This window comes from Caretta caretta, chromosome 2 (genome assembly GCF_965140235.1).
Source record: "Caretta caretta isolate rCarCar2 chromosome 2, rCarCar1.hap1, whole genome shotgun sequence".
NCBI classification, from domain to species: domain Eukaryota; kingdom Metazoa; phylum Chordata; order Testudines; family Cheloniidae; genus Caretta; species Caretta caretta.
This window is the reverse complement of record NC_134207.1, coordinates 183,582,864-183,604,436: the sequence shown is the minus strand read 5'-3', so window position 1 is coordinate 183,604,436 and position 21,573 is coordinate 183,582,864. Positions and strand designations below refer to the sequence as shown.

Here is a 21,573-nt window from a genome sequence, read left to right as displayed (position 1 = left end):
TTTTCACATCATATACTGCAAATTTTCTAAGTAGAACATCTAACTCTCAAAGATTAGGTTACCATCATGAGAATTAATTGTAGTGATCACCATTATACCGTGAGGTACCACACACCAACTCTGTTCTGGGGCTACACAAGGAATGAATTTGACCCAGTGAGAACTACATAGTAAAAATGTCATCTAGTACTTTGGAAATGTACCCCTAGATGGCATACGCTTAACAAGCATATTTAACTAGGTAACAAGAAACAAAAATAATAGCTTGTTGGCAAGAGCCAGCAGGTCTGCTCTGAATTTCTTTGTAGCTTTTTATTGACTAAGATGCTTTGGGTACAGATTATCTTCCCTTGTTCAATATTTAGGCTTAGCAGAATTTAACTGTCAACATGGCATGTCAAAATATACTAAGTAATTTTCCTTAGGCAAACTTAGAGTTTGATTTATCTGTGAATTTTGATGGTCATCAATGGAAATATATTTTCATTTGTATGCATGTACAGTACAATTGACGTTTGCTGACGTTTACTGAAAAAATCAACTACATCCAAGCTAGGCTGTGAAGCGATTAAAAACATTAATCATGATTAATTGCACGATTAAACAATAATAGAATACCATTTATTTAAATATTTTTGGATGTTTTCTACATTTTCAAATATATTGATTTCAATTACAACACAGAATGCAAAGTATACAGTGCTCATTTTATATTTATTTTTGGTTACAAGTATTTGCACTGTAAAAAATCAAAAGAAATAGTATTTTTCATTTCACCTAATACAACTACTGGAGTGAAAACTCTTTATCATGAAAGTTGAACTTACAAATGTAGAATTATGTACAAAAATAACTGCATTTAAAAATAAAACATTGTAAAATTTTAGAGCCTGCAAGTCCACTCAGTCCTACTTTTTGTTCAGCCAATCGCTCAGACAAATAAGTTTGTTTACATTTGCAGGAGATAATGCTGCCTGCTTCTTGTTTACAGTGTCACCTGAAAGTGAGAACAGGCATTCGTATGGTATAGCCAGCGTCACAAGATATTTATGTGCCAGGGTGCACTAAAGATTCATATGTCCCTTCATGCTTCAACCACCAATCCAGGGTACATGCGTCCATTCTGATGATGGGTTCTGCTCGATAACCATTCAAAGCAGTGCGGACCAGCACATGTTCACTTTCATTATCTGAGTCAGATGCCACCAGCAGAAGGTTGACTTTCTTTTTGATGGTTCAGGTTCTGTAGTTTCTGCATTGGAGTGTTGCTCTTTTAAGACTTCTCTAAGCATGCTCCACACCTAGTTCCTCTCAGATTTTGGAAGGCACTTCAGATTCTTAAACCTTGGGTTGAGAGCTGTAGCTATCTTTAGAAATCTCACATTGGTACCTTCTCTGCATTTTGTGAAATCTGGTGTTCATTTTGGGAACATGTGCTGGGTCATCTTCCGAGACTGCTAAAGCATGAAATATATGGCAGAATACAGGTAAAACAGAACAGGTGACATACAATTCTCCCCCAAGGAGTTCAGTCACAAATTTAATTAACCCATAATATTTTTTAACAAGTATCATCAGCATGGAAGCATGTCCTCTGGAATGGTGGCCAAAGCATGAAGGGACATATGAATGTTTAACATATCTGGCACGTAAATACCATGCTATGCTGGCTACAAAAGTGCCATGCAAATGCCTGTTCTCACTTTCTGGTGACATTGTAAATAAGAAGAAGGCGGCATTAACTCCTGTAAATGTAAACAAATTTGTTTGTCTTAGTGATTGGCTGAAGAAAAAGTAGGACTGAGTGGATTTGTAGGCTCTGAAGTTTTACATTGTTTTGTTTTTGAATGCAGTTATGTAACAAAAAAAATCTATATTTTTAGTGGGTCTTCAATAGACCCGCTAAATTGACACCGCTGCATCGATTACAGCAGTGCCGATCTACTGGTAAGCATAGATATAGTCTTAAGCTGGAAATGATGCTGAGTTTGTGGCATGTTCTACTTTTGACTGTTTTTGCATGTGGGTCAGGTGTGCAGTACACTTGGAAATGATGCCACTGCATATATCAACGCCCTCCACTGGGGATGGGACTCGGCACGTTCAGGGAGAGTGCTTGAAGATGGTAAACTATGGAAAAATTCGAACCATTTCAAAAACTTTTGGGTTTGATTTCATGTCTGGGCGTGGGCAATATTCTTTGTGGGGCCTGGTGAACAGGTTCACTAATGCCTGAAATAAACTGAAAGGTTATTATAGAACATCCTCAGAAACGTGTCTTGAGGGCCTGGGTAAAGTCCTGTACATTGAGGCAGAGAAGAGACACTCAGTTGTACTAAATAGAAAGGAGATCATTTTGGAGGCTACGGATCATAGACAGATCCTCCCCCGCTCCTCCATTGCAGCTTTCTAGCTCCCAGAGTAATTTAACACAACCTGTGCGGTTAGTGTCACTTCAGAGGGTCTTTATAAGTTCTGGCCTGGATGAATCAGTCATGGAAGGGGCTGCCTGCACTCCAGGTAAATAGGGAAGTGGGAACTGAGAATCATTGGTTGCAACTCTTTGTCTTGGGGAAAACAGAAGCTGGGTGAGATGGAAGCTGTGGTTGGGAACTTAAAGTGACCAGGGCACAGAGACACTGTCTTTACATACGTGCAGCAGCAGATACACATGGCTATGATGTAGCCATGGTCGAGCATAGAAAAGACATCTATCTTGAACCGCCCGTTGCAAATCATCTTCCTTCAGTAAGAGTCAATATGGGAGGATTTAGGCTTCTTAAATCCCTCAGAATTGCAATTTCCAACCTCCTTGGTGGTCGGCCTTGTAGTCTACTTCCTTTGACCGCAGCTCTATAAAGCTTCTGTAAAATCATACCTTCATCTGCATGTTTGATATGACTCCACCACTGCAGTTGTCTTATTCTAAGTGGTACAGGACTGCAATTTGCTGGGCTCATCTAAGTATCTCCTCTCTACATACATGACCCCACTTCAAATCTATTTTCCTTAAACTAAAGAAACAAAAACATGACCTTTTAACATCTTGGTTGGGAACGGTCTCTGCACCAACATCTTAGAATTGCTGTGTTAGTGCGACGTAGTGACTGACTGTGGAGACTGCAAAATCCGGAAAAGGGTTGCATTTAAAAAATGATGGGCTGATAGTATACATACAATATAAATCCCTTGGCAATCCTAGTAGCGCAACATGCAACCCTAAGGATAACAGGAATTAAATATTTTGCAGTAGAATTTATTTTTATGGCCACAGCCTTTTGGATAGCAATAGGAAACTGGCCATGCATGCCAACCAACCAGCACTAAAAATGTAATAATTTAAAAAGCAGATTACAGACCCACTGTAATAGTTATATTGAATCTAAACTCCAATAACTTTTATGTGTGGACTAGTTCCAACAGAGAGAGAACATTTCTTCTGATATATTTTTAAAAATACATTATTTAGCATTGAAAATAGTCATTATAGATCATACACAGTATGAGAAGTTTCAAAGGAACACAGTGAAATCTGTTTTCTCAACAGAGAATGTCTTTTCCATCAAGTTTAGGTAGTAAGTCTTGTGCTCTCATTGGGCCTCTGTGTAACTGCTCATTTAGAACTTGAAGTGCATCCGTGTCCCCATTATGTGCTGGGTGAAATTCTCCAGCCTGTGTTATGCAGGAGGTCAGACAAGATGACCACAATGGCCCTTTCTGGCCTTAAAGTCTATGAATCTATGTACCCCTGACTCTATATGAGGAAAAGAGCACTCTGTCCCTTTAAGATAAAACTACAAGTTGCCATAGTAGCAGGATGATGAATGTGAACACACATCTCATTTGACATACTTGAACTGGCTTCAGGTTCTGGTGTGATACCTGCCTATCTGGTCGTAGATTGATGCACTGAGCCATGAAGAACTTGGGAATATGCCTGTCTCCACAGGGCAAACCTAAAGACGACATGTCTAGGAATCCCACTGAAAAAAGAGTGCCTGAATCCATATGAAAATGCTGTCTAGCATGTGTTGCAGGCATTGGAGATTTCATGCAGCCGATGAAGTGAGCTGTAGCTCACGAAAGCCTATGCTCAAATAAATTGGTTAGTCTCTAAGGTGCCACAAGTCCTCCTTTTCTTTTTGTCCCAGTATGTGAGCTATGATTGGCGTGTGTTGAATCAGCAAATCCTTCTGCCCATGTAGGCTGGATTTAGTCTCAAGATTGCCTTCTCCCTCAGGCTACTGTTTGGGAACTAGCTTAGTGCTGCTGGCACTCAGGTGTCTTTCAGCAAATGTAATGATACTCATTAGGCTCTATTTAGAATGTAATGGAAATGGATAAAAAGTCCTGGAGAATATTTGCTTTTGCTTGTGTATCAGAAAAGATGTTTTTGGAAGAAATAGGCTCTCTCATGAAAAACAAACAAAAGATTGGAGGAAGGTGGCAACTTTAGAGCAGAATAGGCTGTTGCCTGCCGCTAGAGAGGAACCCCTGCATGGCTGTGTCACTGTAATGGCAATCTGTGTACCATGGGAAACATAGTAGCATTACTATTTATAGAACAAAATAGTGTTGCTGTGACTTGTCAGATGGCAGCTGCATTACCCACTGGTGGTGATTGAATTGGCTCATATGTATAGTTTGTAAATCAGTTTTGGAAAGATACAGGACTGCAAGAACCCGTGGATAAAAAAATGCTATATAAATAATTATTATTCATGAGAAAATTTCAAAGGCAGCTTGTGTCCCATCTAATCCTATGACCTAAAGTTACACTTAATCTGTCATTGGAACTAGAATTGCTCACCCGCTAGAATATTTCTAGTTCTATATTTGCCCTCAAGACCAAACCGTGTGGAGAATGAAACAAAGCTATTTTCATGTTGGCTTATACCCTATCTGCTGCTCTTATTACAGACCCAAATTTACCTCCCTTCCACACATACCTGTTGTTCTCACTCTTTAGTACTGTAAATTATTTACATTGGAAATACAGAATTGTGAAATGAAACGTGTAGAACACGGGAGATGTTTGGGGAACGATAGTCCTGTTATGTGAAGAATTTCAAGGTTTTGAAATTTTGTTTTTGTTCCTCACCTGGATGAAAACAGAATCTTTGAAATGTTTTTGCAAAATGCAATTGTGTTGAAAAGTCTGTTTTCAAATGGTAAATGTCAGGTTTTGATTTAGGTGTGTCTTATCTCTGGAAATGATCAGAGACTCCACCTTGGACCTCAGAATCTTTTCCATTGCAAACTTCATTGAATTTGATACTTTTTGGCAAAATGTTTTGATTTCTATTAAGTTTTATTTTCCAATGGAAAAATGTTTTGTCAAAAAAATTCCAACCAACTCCATAGAAAATAAAAAAAAATAAAAATGTCCATATGAGCTGCTAGGATGTGGCCAGAAAAAGCCTAATTCTTTTCCCACTGAAGACAAAGGTAAGACTTCTATTGACTTCTATAGGGGCGTTGGATCAACCCCCAAGTTTGTATGCATTTCTCTTCCACCTGTGAAAAGAGTAATTTCTTATAGGTACTTAATGATACAATCATTTCATTCACGTTTGCATATGAGAATTTTGTGGCTGCAAACTATAAATGCAACTTATGGACTTGCTTCTGCTCCCATTCAAGTCAACTGTAAAATTCTCTTTGTTTCAACTGGTGCAGGAGCCTGTGCTTAAAAATGTAGCCCTGATAGTTTCACTACAACCTAGAGTTTCATGTCCAACTGTTACAGAATCTGGGCTGAGGGAATCCAGAAGTAGCGGATAAATGTGTGTTATGATGTACCTTTGCTTTTCACCAACAACAGGGGAATAGCATAGAAAGTAGTTAAATATTTTAAGAATACAGATACTGTATGAGCCCCCAAAAAGGAACAAACAATATTTTGAAGTTCAACAGCTTTTATTAGTTAGTCTATAGCCTTTAACTATAGATATTGTGATTTTTTAAAAAAAAGGTTTTTACATTGATCAGATTTGAAAACTGGCAGAGAAAAGCAGCAAGCTTCTGGCTTAGTGTAGGAAGTAAAATGTTTCATAAGTTTGACTGAGCTCATGCCACAGAGCTTATCTTGCTTTGATCAGGCAATGGGAATTGGTTTTCAGTGAGGCCTCATGTTTCATGGCCTGCGCTTTGTGGTTTTCTGCCCCTACACTGTGTCTTAGCAAAACAGTGGTGATGAGGAAAAAGAATATCCTTTCATTTGGAGCTTAATTACTTTTTCTGATAGGATCTATTTTTTTCTTGCTCTATAGGCCTTCATAACAGATGAAGAGTTTTTATTCCATTTATTTTATCATGCATTAAATAAAAACTTCCTTAATCAATATTTTTATAGTCTGTTTATCCTAGTCAGTTTATTCAGAGCGAGAGATCTTGCCAAATTATCTGCTTTACAGAAAACAAAAGAAAAATGAGTGCACTCTGGAATTTTATCAATCTCAGTATTAGAAAGGAAGGATCAGTGCTCTTGGGGCCTGATCCAAGTCCATTGAAGTAGGTGCTGTCACTTGAAATATATGTCCAATATGATATTAATTTATTGGGTCAAAGGACACTTAGAGTCTGTGGTCAGTTCCTAGTAATATCCTAGGACAGTATTAAGATTTAAGAGGCTCCTTTGTCTTTCCAGTTAGAAGAAGAAGGGTAAATGTGGGACATGTGGGGATTTATAATTTCCTATGTGATGTCTCACACAATCATGCTGCGATATCACCCTGTAATATGAACAACTTCATCACTTAGAATTATTATATTGTAGAATAACTGACTGTCATTCCAAAGCAATTTGGTGTAACATAAGGAATAAAATGAAAATGCCTACTATAATATTTTTGTACTTGTGCGTGCAGTACATTTCAAATATCGTGTAGTATATAAGTAACTAAATATTCATAGTTCATTATTTCAAAGAAGCAGGCTTTTTATTCATAGCCTAGCTCTATTCTTAGCTATAATCTGTTGCTAATGAGGTGCATATTGTATTTGTGGATAATTTTGATGCATCATGTCAAGGATCTGATTTGCAGTTTCCTGAAAGGGCTACCAGCAGAGCCAGTGATTAAACAGAATATAATGTAAGTTGCAGTGGGAGCATCATCTTAGGGAACTAGCTGAATGTTTTCCATTGAGTGTGCATTGGGATGAAGGAATAGTTCCTTGGTTTCCATCTGGCCAGTGGCACTCAGAGCATCATAAATCTATCACACGCAAAAACATCTATTGCAATGGCCAGTCCTGTGCCTGCTGAGCGTACAGTGATTGAATCACTCCAGATGGTAATGGAACCAACAAGTAATGAGTGATTACAGAGCTCAAAAATCCAGTGGCAATAAAAGAATATGGATTCCTACTCTCTCTTTGCAATGCTCTGCTCTCTCCCAGTCAGGGACTGTGCATAAATGAGACTTAACGCAACTTTATTTTGTAATCATCACCAGGATATATCCACTGGAATATGTCTGTCTTGAAGGTTTGATTACAGAAGGTTTGATTACAGCAGGGCTTTCAAGATATGTGGTCACTTCCCTTTTGAAGTAACTACTGAACTAATATAAGACCCTGCATTCTTCATGGACATCTCTGCATTGGTAGACCATTCTATACCAAAGAGGTTGTAGGGCAGAGTACTGTTTCTTGAACTAATAACCAATTATGTCAGTCTCACCAAAGAGAAGGATTGAACTACTGCAATATTGTCATGTATTTTAGCTGCCATTGAGAAATCTAAGCTCAGCAGATACTGCACAGATTGACAACAGCTAGACAAATTTTCTTTTTAATGCAGTTTACAAAATCCAATAAAGCTGAGCTGCTGTACAGATCAGTCGGTGAGTTGCCTTGTTTGCTGAGGGTAGCAAAACGCTTGAAACAGAGGAGTTGCTGGTGATAATGTTGTATGTGCTGAGTTCCATACTGATTCATTTCTCAGTTAAAAATATCTTAATTAGGCATATCTTCTTGACATAAATCACTTGCTACTGTGTAACAAATTCCCTGTACATTTTTAAAAGTTTTCCTCCCTGGTTAAATACCCGTTGGTTGTGATCTATAAATGACTGGTGTACAGGACTTTTTGTCCCCTTTTCCCTCTTCTGTGCTCAACCGAGCACACTAATTGATTCCATATTTTGCTCCTGCATTCCAGGAAGAGAAAATAAAATCCAACCTGTTTTGTCAGATTTCACAAGGAGTTCAGTTGCTAAAAGATTCATTTTTCCTCAGGAAATGTGTATTGCCTGTTGTCATTGTTAAAGATTTAATCCGTCGAAATGTCGTGGCACAAAGTACTAAATTTCTCCTCAAAATGTATTAAAGTACTTCTACTAGGCCTATCTATGCTAATCCACCATTACAACATAACTCATTCCTTTGACCTTTTTGAATAATAAGCAGTAGCTTTTTTTTTTTTTTTTTTTTTTTTTTATTAAAGTAATCAGTGTGGGATCCACATTGCATACATGTAGCACCTACCTCCTGTTCAGTGGGAGTAATTATTCCATTCTCTTATTTACTTCTCTCTCTGTTCTCATTTTAGGCCTGATCCTGCACACACCCATACACGTGAAAAAGTTAACTCACGTGTGCAAGCCCATTGACTTCAGTGAGTCTGTTTATGAGAATAAAGTCCTGGATGTGTGTGTATAAAATCGGGGCTTTTGATTATAGATTCGACAGGCATGTTGTGCCTAATTCTCCTTTCACTTATCCTGTTGTTAATCAGATGTAACTCCACGGAAATCAAGAGAATCCCACTGATGTAAAGCCAGCATGAGTGAGATAAGAATCAGGCCCCCGTTAGCCTTTTTATTTCTGCCTGGAAAGGCTTACACATCTGTGGCTCTGTAGAAATAAGTAGTAATATAAGAAAGTTACCTGTTTTTTGAAGAGTGTAACTAGAGTGGGCCGTGGGGGTGGGGAAAGGGAGTGGCATCTTTCACATGGATTTGCTTACGCACTGCACATGTCATTTAAAATGTAAAAAATTGAAAGCGTATGTCGCTGAACACTGGCATGTCAGCTGGGATGATGTGAGATTTATGTGAGCAGGACCAGCTCTAGGCACCAGCAAAGCAAGCACGTGCTTGGGTGGCACAATTCCAGGGGCAGCATTCTGGGCATCCTTTTTTTTTTTTTTTTGCTTGGGGCGGCAAAAAACCTAGAGCCGGCCCTGTATGTGAGGAAACTGAATTTTGGAAAGAAGATCTATTTGGCATTCCCAGAGAAGGGCTGAGAATGCTGTAATAATTGTTCTTAATCCCACAGCAGTAACCTCTCCTTTGTTGCAATCCCCCAGTAATGACCAGGGACAGCCGCCAGACAGTATATGTAATCTTTTGTGCCTTCCTTCTCCTGGACCATTAAACTGTGTTCTTGTTTTTTAAAAAAGTGGACACGGAAAAGAAGGAAAAATTGGATCAGACTTTCACTTTTTGTGACCTAATCCTGGGCCCCAGTGTGTGTACAGACTAACTAGCCTGTGTGACAGGATTCTTTCCACAGGGACCAGGGGAGTAAAGAATCCCCCTCTCCTCTTCTAGGCTGCCATGCAACTGTAGTAGTATAGCCCCCATGCAGAAAGTACTGCTCCTTCATCTGGAGAATGGTTTTATAATCAGCTAGCCACCCGTCTTTCCTAGCATAGCCTGTACACTGAAGTCCTTTGACCTGGAAACCAGGAAGTTCTACAGAGCTCTGTGGTCCACAGAGGCTGTAGATCAAAGTCTCCAAGTGCTGTCCCCTTCCTTTCTGGAGCGGATCCCACCAGTGGGGGCAGGGGGAGGGCTGCTGAGGAGACAGCAGGATTTTGGCCCCCCCTAAAGTATGTTAATAAAAGACCAATCAGCAGCTCCTCCAAGCAGACACCCCAGCTTTAGTCAAGATTGACTTTTGGACTGTGAGGAAGTGACCTCGAGTGCTTATGGGAATGAAAGGGACAATATCAGAGCTATGCAGCATCCAGTGGTTTTGCTTCACGTGGGTTTGTGTGAACTTTTTTTTGTTTGGATTTGTTATGAGTCTGCTACCCCTAAGATTTGCAATTTCCCCAAATCAAGCACAATCTAAACTGTCGATCTTCATATGTTTTCCTGTCAAAGCCAGGTGAAGTGACGAGTTTCATCAGATTTCACTCAAAACCATAAGTTGGCTGAGGTTCGCCTAAAGGCTTTGCAAATCTCTCTAGAGAGTCTGGTCTGAATTTAGAGTTGGTAACGAAATCCCAAACGGGGTGAATTTTGCACAGTTGGGGGGTTTGTTATAATCATTCCCTACAGCTGTAGTTATATTCAATGCCTCATTATGAGTGAGGCTGAACAGTGGCATTGGAAGCGCTCTGCTTTTTGCTTGTTGCAGGATGAATGCTATTTATCCACCCATACCTTCTCTGCATTAGCAAAAGTGGGCCCTTTAATTCTCCCATTGGTACAGCTCCACCCATAGAAGTTAGGACTCAGATGGGTTTAGGCATTTGGTACCCATGTGTTGTCTAATCCTGTTCAGTTGATCCTGTCTGCACTACAGCTTCTACTGTGTGAGGGATATAAGACTTGAAATATCAATGGGGAAAATGGTGACCCAGGCCAACAGGGTAGGAGAAAGTCCTGTTGCATTCCTTCCCTGCCCTGTGAGTAATCTGCAGAGATTAGGGAGGTTAAGTACAATATGTGTTTTTTACTGACTAGTAAAGGAAATTGGGGGATGAGTCCAGGCTTACCTTTTTTGGAATGTAGATTATGTCTCCCCAGATGCACAGTAACTAAAGCACCATCATCTTGGGGGGTGAGGGAATGAAAGTTGTAGATCTTTTCTGGTAGCCCTCTCCCTTCCAATCTTTTTTTTCCCAGATGACTGCAGCATCACTGTGTGAAGGCAATGCAAAGGGGATCAGGGATTGGGACAGAAGATGAGGTCAGGTTAAAAGAGACACCTCTGATGTCCTGACATTTTAGAATTGTTTCCTTTTGTCAATAACTTTAGGGGGGGAAATGAAAGTATTTTCTTTTTATACTTTGTGCTAGAGCCAATGAATTCAGAGTAAAGGGAAGGTTTTAGTTAATTAATCTAAACCTGATCCCTAGAAGAAGGTTGGAGCCTGATATTTTCCAAAGGGCTGACCATCCCACATCCCATCCTCTTTAAGTCAATGGGTCTGCAGGTATTCAGCACCTCTGAGTATCAGGCCCACTCCCTTTTCTTATACAGAAGCTGACATAATTATATATTTATTGTGTGTGCATATATAATATACCTATAGCTATATAGTCTTTCACACAACTTTCACCCAGCTCTCCACTTATACATACTGTGTAGCATAATTCTATTCTATTCTTGTTTTAAAATTTGCTTAGTGATTGCCCCTTGATTTTTAGGTTTAGATCTATGCTTTCTTATTTTTAGATGATCTGCCTTGGCTTGAACCATGTATCTGGGGGAAAAGTTTAGCCACTTTAAAATTTTTCATTCAGTGAAAAATAAAACAAAAGCCGTTGTTTGATTTTTGTTCCTTAGATTGTTTGTCTTAGCTTGTTGCAATGAAGCATGGCTTGGTTTATTTTCTTGTTCCCATACGGTGACAACACAGCTTTACTGACATATTTTGACTCGGCAGCTAGCCTGTTTAATGTTCAGCAGATGCTGGAGAAGGATGGCATCATATTGGTAGTACAGTTCATACATCACAGCAGGCATTCCATGCTCAATGACATCATGCCCCAGAGCAGTAAACAGGGCTTGGGAGCTCCCTTGCCAATAGGCAGATTCTTTTTCTTAATCCATTTCTTGCTGAAAGTGTACCTGATTCATTCCAGATGTACTCAGATTTAATGATTCAGGAAACTAGTCTCTTAAAATGAGACTTAAACACAATCTTCTGTTGCATTTCTGATGAAGATCTGAATTCCTGTCAGCTTCGAACCACTGGGGCTTTTCACAAAATTCAGTAAGGATGTGAATTTGATGTTGGTGCTGTAATCCGCAATCAGTCAGTGCTCTCTTAAAAATCAGGTCCTCCTCTTCTATGGAGGAATATATCGTGAAAGATTTGTGGCTAAATGTAACATTGCCACAAATGCCTTCATTCAGATATAACTCACTATAACAGATAATAATAAGAGGAGGACTTGTGGCACTTTAGAGACTAACAAATTTATTTGAACATACATGATGCATAAATGCTACAGCTCACTTCATCGGATGCATTCAGTGGAAAATACAGTGGGGAGATTTATATACATGGAGAACATGAAACCATGGGTGTTACCATTCACACTGTAACCAGAGTGATCACTTAAGGTGAGCTATTACCAGCAGGAGAGCGGGCGGGGGGTGGGGGGAGTGGGGAGCGGAGGGGAACCTTTTGTAGTGATAATCAAGGTGGACCATTTCCAGCAGTTGACAAGAACGTCTGAGGAACAGTGGGGGGGGGGGGGGAGAGAATAAACATGGGGAAATAGTTTTACTTTGTGTAATGACCCATCCACTCCCAGTCTCTATTCAAGCCCAAGTTAATTGTATCCAGTTTGCAAATTAATTCCAATTCAGCAGTCTCTCGATGGAGTCTGGTTTTGAAGTTTTTTTTGTTGAAGAATTGCCACTTTTAGGTCTGTAATCGAATGACCAGAGAGATTGAAGTGTTCTCCAACTGGTTTTTGAATGTTATAATTCTTGACGTCTGATTTGTTAGTCTCTAAGGTGCCACAAGTCCTCCTTTTCTTTTTGCAAATACAGACTAACACGGCTGCTACTCTGAAACCTATAACAGATAATGGCACTGTGGAAAGCAGTAACATTATGCTCACATGCAGTACTTATTTATTGTTACTGCCTGGGTCTTTAATTTTTTATTAAAAAATCATTCTAAACAACTGTTCTACTATTCAGTATTAAATGACCACATTCTTTGGTTGTGACTATTAAATCTGTAAATGCTACAAAATCAGAGGAATCTTTTTCCTATTGTTTGCATGAGCAGAAATAAAAGTAAGTTGTGGATAGGATATGGAGTCAGTCCTAACCCCTCTGCCTCTCAAATAATGGCAACTTCTAGACATTAATGATGAGAGCATTGCAGCTAGCACGTCCTTCACTTGATGAATCCTTTGTTAGTTTTCATCACTTGCTAAAGCAACACATACATCCAGATTTTACTAAAGCCTGCAAGCTGTTCATCTAGTTTTTTTAAGTGTATGCAAATACTGTGATTTTGAACTTATTGGGAAATAATTCACATTAATGATGTTTTATTTTTTTTCTGTGTACTTGTGATTACTAGATGATCCTAGTAGTTTGCCATTTATGTCTTGGTAGGAGAATTTGTTTGCTTTTCAATCCTAAATGTTTAAGATTGCAGCATTTGGCCTCTTGAATTCAATGACTACTTGAGCAGAAGTCCCATTGACTTCAGTGCGAGTTTTACTGATGTAAAAATTGCTAGATTTGACATTTTAATACCAAATTTTTAGTGGGGTCCCAGCCAGGGCTCCCTTTTATGTGGATGCAATTTTGCAAAAATTGCATCTTTGTTTGTTTGCATCATAATTGTGAGAGCAAATCATACCATTTAGAAAGTTATGTACCTGCAAAGCTGTTACTTAGCCAACTCAGAGGTGGGATTTGTGCCTGCAATTAGTTGCAGCCATAAAAATTCAGGCACAGTTTTTGCAGTTTGTACTGAAACAGTGAGAAGCTGTCATTTGAAATATGGGCCTGAATTGTAGAACATGGTGAGCAAAGATTATAAACAAAATGGGCTAAGAAGATAAAGGCACTGGAAGTACCTCTTTATTTTGTGGGAAAGTCCCGCAGAATTTACAATGATGAATTCATAAGGATCAACTTTAAAGAAGGTGTCTAGAATATTTTACCCCAAATTTACTGCTCAGTGAGAAGTTCCCCAATCCGCTTCGGGGAACTTGTGATGTAACTATGGATATCAAATTCTAGAATCTTCTTTAGCTGTAGGTGGGTGAAGCATAGTGTGTCTTTTCTCACGTTAGCTTGTGTTACCAATTCACTACCATTTACCAGGAGAGCCTGTTCCTATAAGCTCGTCATGTTTGGAAATCAACTTGAGGTCAGTATGTGGGCTCTGTGTAGTACATTGAAAGGATTGGGCTATTAAACAAAGATGGGCTAAAGTCAGAAGTGAAGATGCAAAATCGCATTAGATAAGCCGACTCATGTAAATCAGTTGTTTTCAAGGGTTTCTTTCTGAGTTGGAATTGAGTAAAGCAGAACGTGCAAACATAAGACTGGTGTAAGTCCCAGGCATGGTGGTTCCTTGGTAGAAATCCTAGTAGACTCCATGGGAATTCTTATAATTTAAACTATTTTCAGTGTTGAAATGCTGCTTGGGCAGACAGCAGACTTCCTGATGATACCATGTGTGCTGCTCCGGGCATTGGTATACTTACCATGGTGTGGGTGCATGTTAAATTAATGGTGGAAGGAGGTTTTTGACTTTGCTGATTGCACCTTATCTGAAATTCCTTATGGGCACTTTCCCCTGACATGCCACTAGAAGTTTTTTTCTGAGCCACCACACAACTCCTTCCCAATGACATCCTCCATGTTTTCCATGGTAACTAAAGGTATGGCTACTGTGGCAGAGCTCCGACCTTGTCCCCGTGGGTCCCACGCTTCCAGGAAGTTTATGCTAACCTCAGAGGCTCACTGTGTCCCTCCACGTAGCCCTTCTCTCTCTCTAGGGCCAGGGATTCAGTCTACTGAGCCCTTTTCATCATAAGCCAGCAAGGAGGTTGGTGAGAGAACTTGCACAGTCTGTCTCATCCCTACGGGCTTATTCAATAACAGTTTAGCCTCCTGTCCTGACAGAGGCCTGTCTCCCCCTCCCAGGAGGTGTCTCTGTAGAGTCAGGTTGGGGGGAACTGGGCTCGCCCTCTACTGCGTGTTCCGGCCCAGAGACCCTAATGGCAGCAGCTGTTGGCAGCTGACCTTTCACTGCCAGAGTTGCTACATTTCCCTGGGCCACTTCCCCACAGTTCCCCCACTTCTCTCTCTTAACGCCTTTTTCACTCTTACGTTAGGGTTCCCTTTCCAGTTGTTTGAGGGTATCTTCATTACCCAGCTCTTCAGCCGCATTTCTTCTCTGGCTCTCCTCGGCCTGACTGGAGTGAGCCCTTTTATAGTATCAGAGGGGCCTTAATTAGAGTCAGGTGTTCACATTAGCTTAACAGCCTCACCTGACTCTTTGCAGGTTAATTGGAGTCAGGTGTTCTCATTAGCCTAATGGCTTCAACTGACTCTTTGCAGGCTAAATGAAGGCATGTTTCCATCCTAGTCTGGAGCAGCCCCTGCTCTGGTCAGTCAGGGAACAGAAAACTGCTTATCCAGGGGCCAGTATATCTGCCTTCTACTACTCTGCTGTACCCAACTGGCCTGGGTCTATTACACTACACTATGGGGACTAATAGCAGCATAGCTACAGTGCCGTAGCTGTGAAGGCATAATCCTGTAGTGTGACAGCCTATGCTGACAGAAGGGGTTTTTCTGTTGTTGTAGGCACACCACATCCCCATCAACAGTAGCTAGGTTGATGGAAGCATTCTTTGATCGACCTAGCTGTCTCTATGCTGGGGGTTAAGTCAGCCTAACTACATCACTCAAGGGTGTGGATGTTTCAGACCCCTGAGCCATGTAGCTATGTTGATCTAAATTTTAAAGAGTAGACCAGGCCTAAGTGGAACTGGATTCCTTTTACAATAATGATCAATTCCAGATTGGTTATGTTTAGGCTGCTTTGGCACCTCTTTTTATTTTCTAACTTACATTCAACATGTGCCCTTTTACTTCACTCCATTACCTCAATTAAACTCCTAGTAGTATGTTTTTGGGTGTGTTAACATTTACATCTTATGCTTATTTATGTACTTTTCTGGTTCTAGACTGGCCAGAATGCCTAAGTGTACTGCAAATACCTAGTGACGGGGTGTGTGTGTGTGAGTGTGAGAGAGAGAGAAAATAATGTGGGATAGATGTATTACAGGTGTGTTGGGAAAGACAGATTTAGGATAAATTGATATGTATGTATGTATGTATGTACATATTTGCACTGTGTTAGCACCTAGGAGTCCCACATCCTGCTAGTTCCTTCACAAACACAGACCAAAAAGACAATCCCTGCCCCAAAGAACTTCCAATCTAATTATTATTCAGTGGATGGTTATAACTTCTTAAAATTCCTTTTCAGCATATAGTTGCTTTCTAGATCTTGACTAGCCCTCTTTGGTTTTGTCCTTTTCAGCAGAGGAGCTCAAAGTAAGAGGATTTTCAGAAAGTTACTATAATGTTAAAATAACCTTCCATTTTTAGGAAACAAAATAGAAGAGCATTTATCTTTGAATATTACTATAACAATACTTAGCCCCTACGTAACACTTTATCATCAAAACACTGTATAAGCCGTAACTATTTAATCCTCACAATAGCTCTGTGATGGTACAGTAGATTAAAATAAGTTTGAGTAGCAGCCGAGTTAGTCTGTATCCGCAAAAAGAAAAGGAGGACTTGTGGCACCTTAGAGACGAACAAATTTATTTGAGCATAAGCTTTCGTGAGCGTAGTTTGTTCGTCTCTAAGGTGCCACAAGTCCTCCTTTTCTTTTTGTAGATTAAAATAAGTATCTCAATTTTACAAAGAGGGGTTAAGTGACTTGCTTAGGGCCAGCAAGATTGCCAGTGCCAGAGTCAGGATTAGAACTGAGACGTTACTGGCACCCAGTCCTATGCTGGTACCATTATGCACACATCTCACATGTGATACGCATTTTAATATTGACTTTGGTTTCGTAAACAATTGAAGGTGGAAGGAAGAAAGTGAGTGAGTAGCAAGGCACTAACTTGTGTGTTCACTTCTGATTACAGTGTTGATGAGAAAACCCGCTATCTGGCATTGGGAGCAGTAAAGAACATTTCACTTAATATCTCCATCTCTAACATTGGGGACGATGCGTATGATACCAACGTGTTCTTCAACTTTTCCAGGGAGCTCTTCTTTATCAAAATGTGGCAAAAGGTAAGAAAGGACAATCTCCCTGAGGGCAGACTTTGTAATGTTACTGGAAACATACCTAATGGACCTGGGGACAAATTGAGACCCACCGTTAAATAGCCACATCTCCAAGGAATTCTGAGATTGTACCCGCTTATCTTAGGTCTTTACTTAAGCTATTTGTTTTGTGAGTTTAATCTGTGTTGATGATGGACTCTGTACTTCTACACATCATATCGGACTGACCAGTTGCTGCTGCTGAGATGGCTATGGGAATGAAAAAGAAAGGTGGTTGTTTAGAAAGAGGTTGGTTGTTTTAGAATTCACAGTAGAATGTTTGGGATCGAAAAACTAAGAGTCTGAGCTTTGATTTCTTCCTGTTTAGATTTACGTCTTTCAAATTTCTCATGAGCATAATCTGATGTAGGATCTAAGTTCTTTAAAAATAATAATTGTAATCATCTTTTAACATAGAGGTGTGCCAGAGATGGTTCTGAATGGAAGTAACACATGTTAAAGAAATTGTGAAGAGCAGACACTGTAAAATATAAGAGGAATTTTTATCATTTACTTTTATCCCAAATGGCTTTCACAATTGTTCCCTCTTTGCTGAAGCTCTGTCTGCTGTTGCTCGTTGGTCGCATCATGCTGAGCTAACACAGAGAAGTTAAAAACTACAGCAAAGATGCGGCAAACTATATGGGTGAAATTCTGGTCCCATTGAAGTCATTCAATATATTTTAAAGACTGACAGTTTTTTTGGTTATAAGGAAAACTCTTCCACTCTAGGCCGGGGGTGGGGAGGTGTGGGAACACTTCTAATGGACAGTAATTCTCCTCATCTTCAATTTTGAGCATTATATTCCATTTTCAGTTACTTTTAAGAACTTTAGAGCAATAGTTTTGTATTGTAATGTGCCGCATCAGACAAAGTACATTACATGTATGCTGTAGCTCTTTGTCTAAACAAACAGAAATGACATCTGCCAGTATGCACTGTGATGTTAATGGGAGTTTAACACATAGCCCTGGTCTACACTAGGACTTTAGATCGAATTTAGCAGCGTTAAATCGATTTAAACCTGCACCCGTCCACACAATGAAGCCCTTTATTTCGACTTAAAGGGCTCTTAAAATCGATTTCCTTACTCCACCCCTGACAAGTGGATTAGCGCTTAAATCGACGTTGCCGGCTCGAATTTGGGGTACTGTGGACACAATTCGATGGTATTGGCCTCCGGGAGCTATCCCAGAGTGCTCCATTCTGACCGCTCTGGACAGCGCTCTCAACTCAGATGCACTGGCCAGGTAGACAGGAAAAGAACCGCGAACTTTTGAATCTCATTTCCTGTTTGGCCAGCGTGGCAAGCTGCAGGTGACCATGCAGAGCTCATCAGCAGAGGTGACCATGATGGAGTCCCAGAATCGCAAAAGAGCTCCAGCATGGACTGAACGGGAGGTACGGGATCTGATCGCTGTTTGGGGAGAGGAATCCGTGCTATCAGAACTCCGTTCCAGTTTTCGAAATGCCAAAACCTTTCTGAAAATCTCCCAGGGCATGAAGGACAGAGGCCATAACAGGGACCCGAAGCAGTGCCGCGTGAAACTGAAGGAGCTGAGGCAAGCCTACCAGAAAACCAGAGAGGCGAACGGCCGCTCTGGGTCAGAGCCCCAAACATGCCGCTTCTATGATGAGCTGCATGCCATTTTAGGGGGTTCAGCCACCACTACCCCAGCCGTGTTGTTTGACTCCTTCAATGGAGATGGAGGCAATACAGAAGTAGGTTTTGGGGACGAAGAAGATGATGATGAGGAGGTTGTAGATAGCTCACAGCAAGCAAGCGGAGAAACCGGTTTTCCCGACAGCCAGGAACTGTTTCTCACCCTAGACCTGGAGCCAGTACCCCCCGAACCCACCCAAGGCTGCCTCCTGGACTCAGCAGGCGGAGAAGGGACCTCTGGTGAGTGTACCTTTTAAAATGCTATACATGGTTTAAAAGCAAGCATGTGAAAGGATTACTTTGCCCTGGCATTTGCGGTTCTGCCTTTGCAAAAGGTTTCTGGGGAGGGCAGCCTTATTTCGTCCTTCATGGTAGGACACTTTACCACTCCAGGCCAGCAACACGTACTGGGGAATCACTGTAGAACAAAGCATTGCAGTGTATGTTTGCTGGCATTCAACCAAAATCCGTTCACGCGGTGGGAGGAGGCAAAATGCGACCTTGTAACGAAAGCACATGTGCTATGTATGTAATGTTAACTTTCAAGGTTTACCCTGAAAGAGTGTAGCCACTGTTTTATAAAATGTGTCTTTTTAAATACCGCTGTCCCTTTTTTTTTCTCCACCAGCTGCATGTGTTTCAATGATCACAGGATCTTCTCCTTCCCAGAGGCTAGTGAAGCTTAGAAAGAAAAAAAAACGCACTCGCGATGAAATGTTCTCCGAGCTCATGCTGTCCTCCCACACTGACAGAGCACAGACGAATGCGTGGAGGCAAATAATGTCAGAGTGCAGGAAAGCACAAAATGACCGGGAGGAGAGGTGGAGGGCTGAAGAGAGTAAGTGGCGGGCTGAAGAGAGTAAGTGGCGGGCTGAAGACAGGGCTGAAGCTCAAAGGTGGCGGCAGCGTGATGAGAGGAGGCAGGATTCAATGCTGAGGCTGCTGCAGGACCAAACCAGTATGCTCCAGTGTATGGTTGAGCTGCAGCAAAGGCAGCTGGAGCACAGACTGCCACTGCAGCCCCTCTGTAACCAACCGCCCTCCTCCCCAAGTTCCATAGCCTCCACACCCAGACGCCCAAGAACACGGTGGGGAGGCCTCCGGCCAACCAGCCATTCCCCCACAGAGGATTGCCCAAAAAAAAGAAGGCTGTCATTCAATAAATTTTAAAGTTGTAAACTTTTAAAGTGCTGTGCTTAAAGTGCTGTGTGGCATTTTCCTTCCCTCCTCCACCACCCCTCCTGGGATACCTTGGTAGTCATCCCCCTATTTGTGTGATGAATGAATAACGAATGCATGACTGTGAAGCAGCAATGACTTTATTGGCTCTGCAAGCAATGATTAAAGGGAGGAGGGGAGGGTGGTTAGCTTACAGGGAAGTAGAGTGAACCAAGGGGCGGGGGGGTTCATCAAGGAGAAACAAACAGAACTTTCACACTGTAGCCTGGCCAGTCATGAAACTGTTTTTCAAAGCTTCTCTGATGCGTACCGCGCCCTCCTGTGCTCTTCTAACCGCCCTGGTGTCTGGCTGCGCGTAACCAGCAGCCAGGCGATTTGCCTCAACCTCCCACCCCGCCATAAACGTCTCCCCCTTACTCTCACAGATATTGTGGAGCACACAGCAAGCAGTAATAACAGTGGGAATATTGGTTTCGCTGAGGTCTAAGCGAGTCAATAAACTGCGCCAGCGCGCCTTTAAACGTCCAAATGCACATTCTACCACCATTCTGCACTTGCTCAGCCTGTAGTTGAACAGCTCCTGACCACTGTCCAGGCTGCCTGTGTACGGCTTCATGAGCCATGGCATTAAGGGGTAGGCTGGGTCCCCAAGGATACATATAGGCATTTCAACATCCCCAACAGTTATTTTCTGGTCTGGGAATAAAGTCCCTTCCTGCAGCTTTTGAAACAGACCAGAGTTCCTGAAGATGCGAGCATCATGCAGCTTTCCCGGCCATCCCACGTTGATGTTGGTGAAACGTCCCTTGTGATCCACCAGAGCTTGCAGCACTATCGAAAAGTACCCCTTGCGGTTTATGTACTCGGCGGCTTGGTGCTCCGGTGCCAAGATAGGGATATGGGTTCCGTCTATGGCCCCACCACAGTTAGGGAATCCCATTGCAGCAAAGCCATCCACTATGACCTGCACATTTCCCAGGGTCACTACCCTTGATATCAGCAGATCTTTGATTGCGTGGGCTACTTGCATCACAGCAGCCCCCACAGTAGATTTGCCCACTCCAAATTGATTCCCAACTGACCGGTAGCTGTCTGGCGTTGCAAGCTTCCACAGGGCTATCGCCACTCGCTTCTCAACTGTGAGGGCTGCTCTCATCTTGGTATTCATGCGCTTCAGGACAGGGGAAAGCAAGTCACAAAGTTCCATGAAAGTGCCCTTACGCATGCGAAAGTTTCGTAGCCACTGGGAATCGTCCCAGACCTGCAACACTATGCGGTCCCACCAGTCTGTGCTTGTTTCCCGAGCCCAGAATCGGCGTTCCACAGCATGAACCTGCCCCATTAGCACCATGATGCATGCATTGTCAGGGCCCATGCTTTCAGAGAAATCTGTGTCCATGTCCTGATCACTCACGGGACCGCGCTGACGTCGCCTCCTCGCCCGGTATCGCGTTGCCATGTTCTGGTGCTGCATATACTGCTGAATAATGCGTGTGGTGGTTAATGTGCTCCTAATTGCCAAAGTGAGCTGAGCGGGCTCCATGCTTGCCGTGGTATGGCGTCCGCACAGAAAAAAGGCGCGGAACGATTGTCTGCCGTTGCTCTGACGGAGGGAGGGGCGACTGACGACACGGCTTACAGGGTTGGC

The 21,573-nt window shown here is 41.7% G+C and overlaps 1 protein-coding gene across 3 annotated transcripts in view; it reads left to right on the top strand.

Moving 5' to 3' along the window:
* ITGA9 (integrin subunit alpha 9) overlaps positions 1–21,573 on the top strand; it is a 310,728-nt gene that overhangs the window by 183,259 nt on the left and 105,896 nt on the right. For all 3 annotated transcript variants that reach the window (XM_048839011.2, XM_048839010.2, XM_048839009.2), the window contains exon 18: positions 16,899–17,049. In XM_048839011.2, the coding sequence (XP_048694968.1) occupies positions 16,899–17,049 (151 nt within the window). The remainder of the gene's footprint in view (positions 1–16,898; positions 17,050–21,573) is intronic.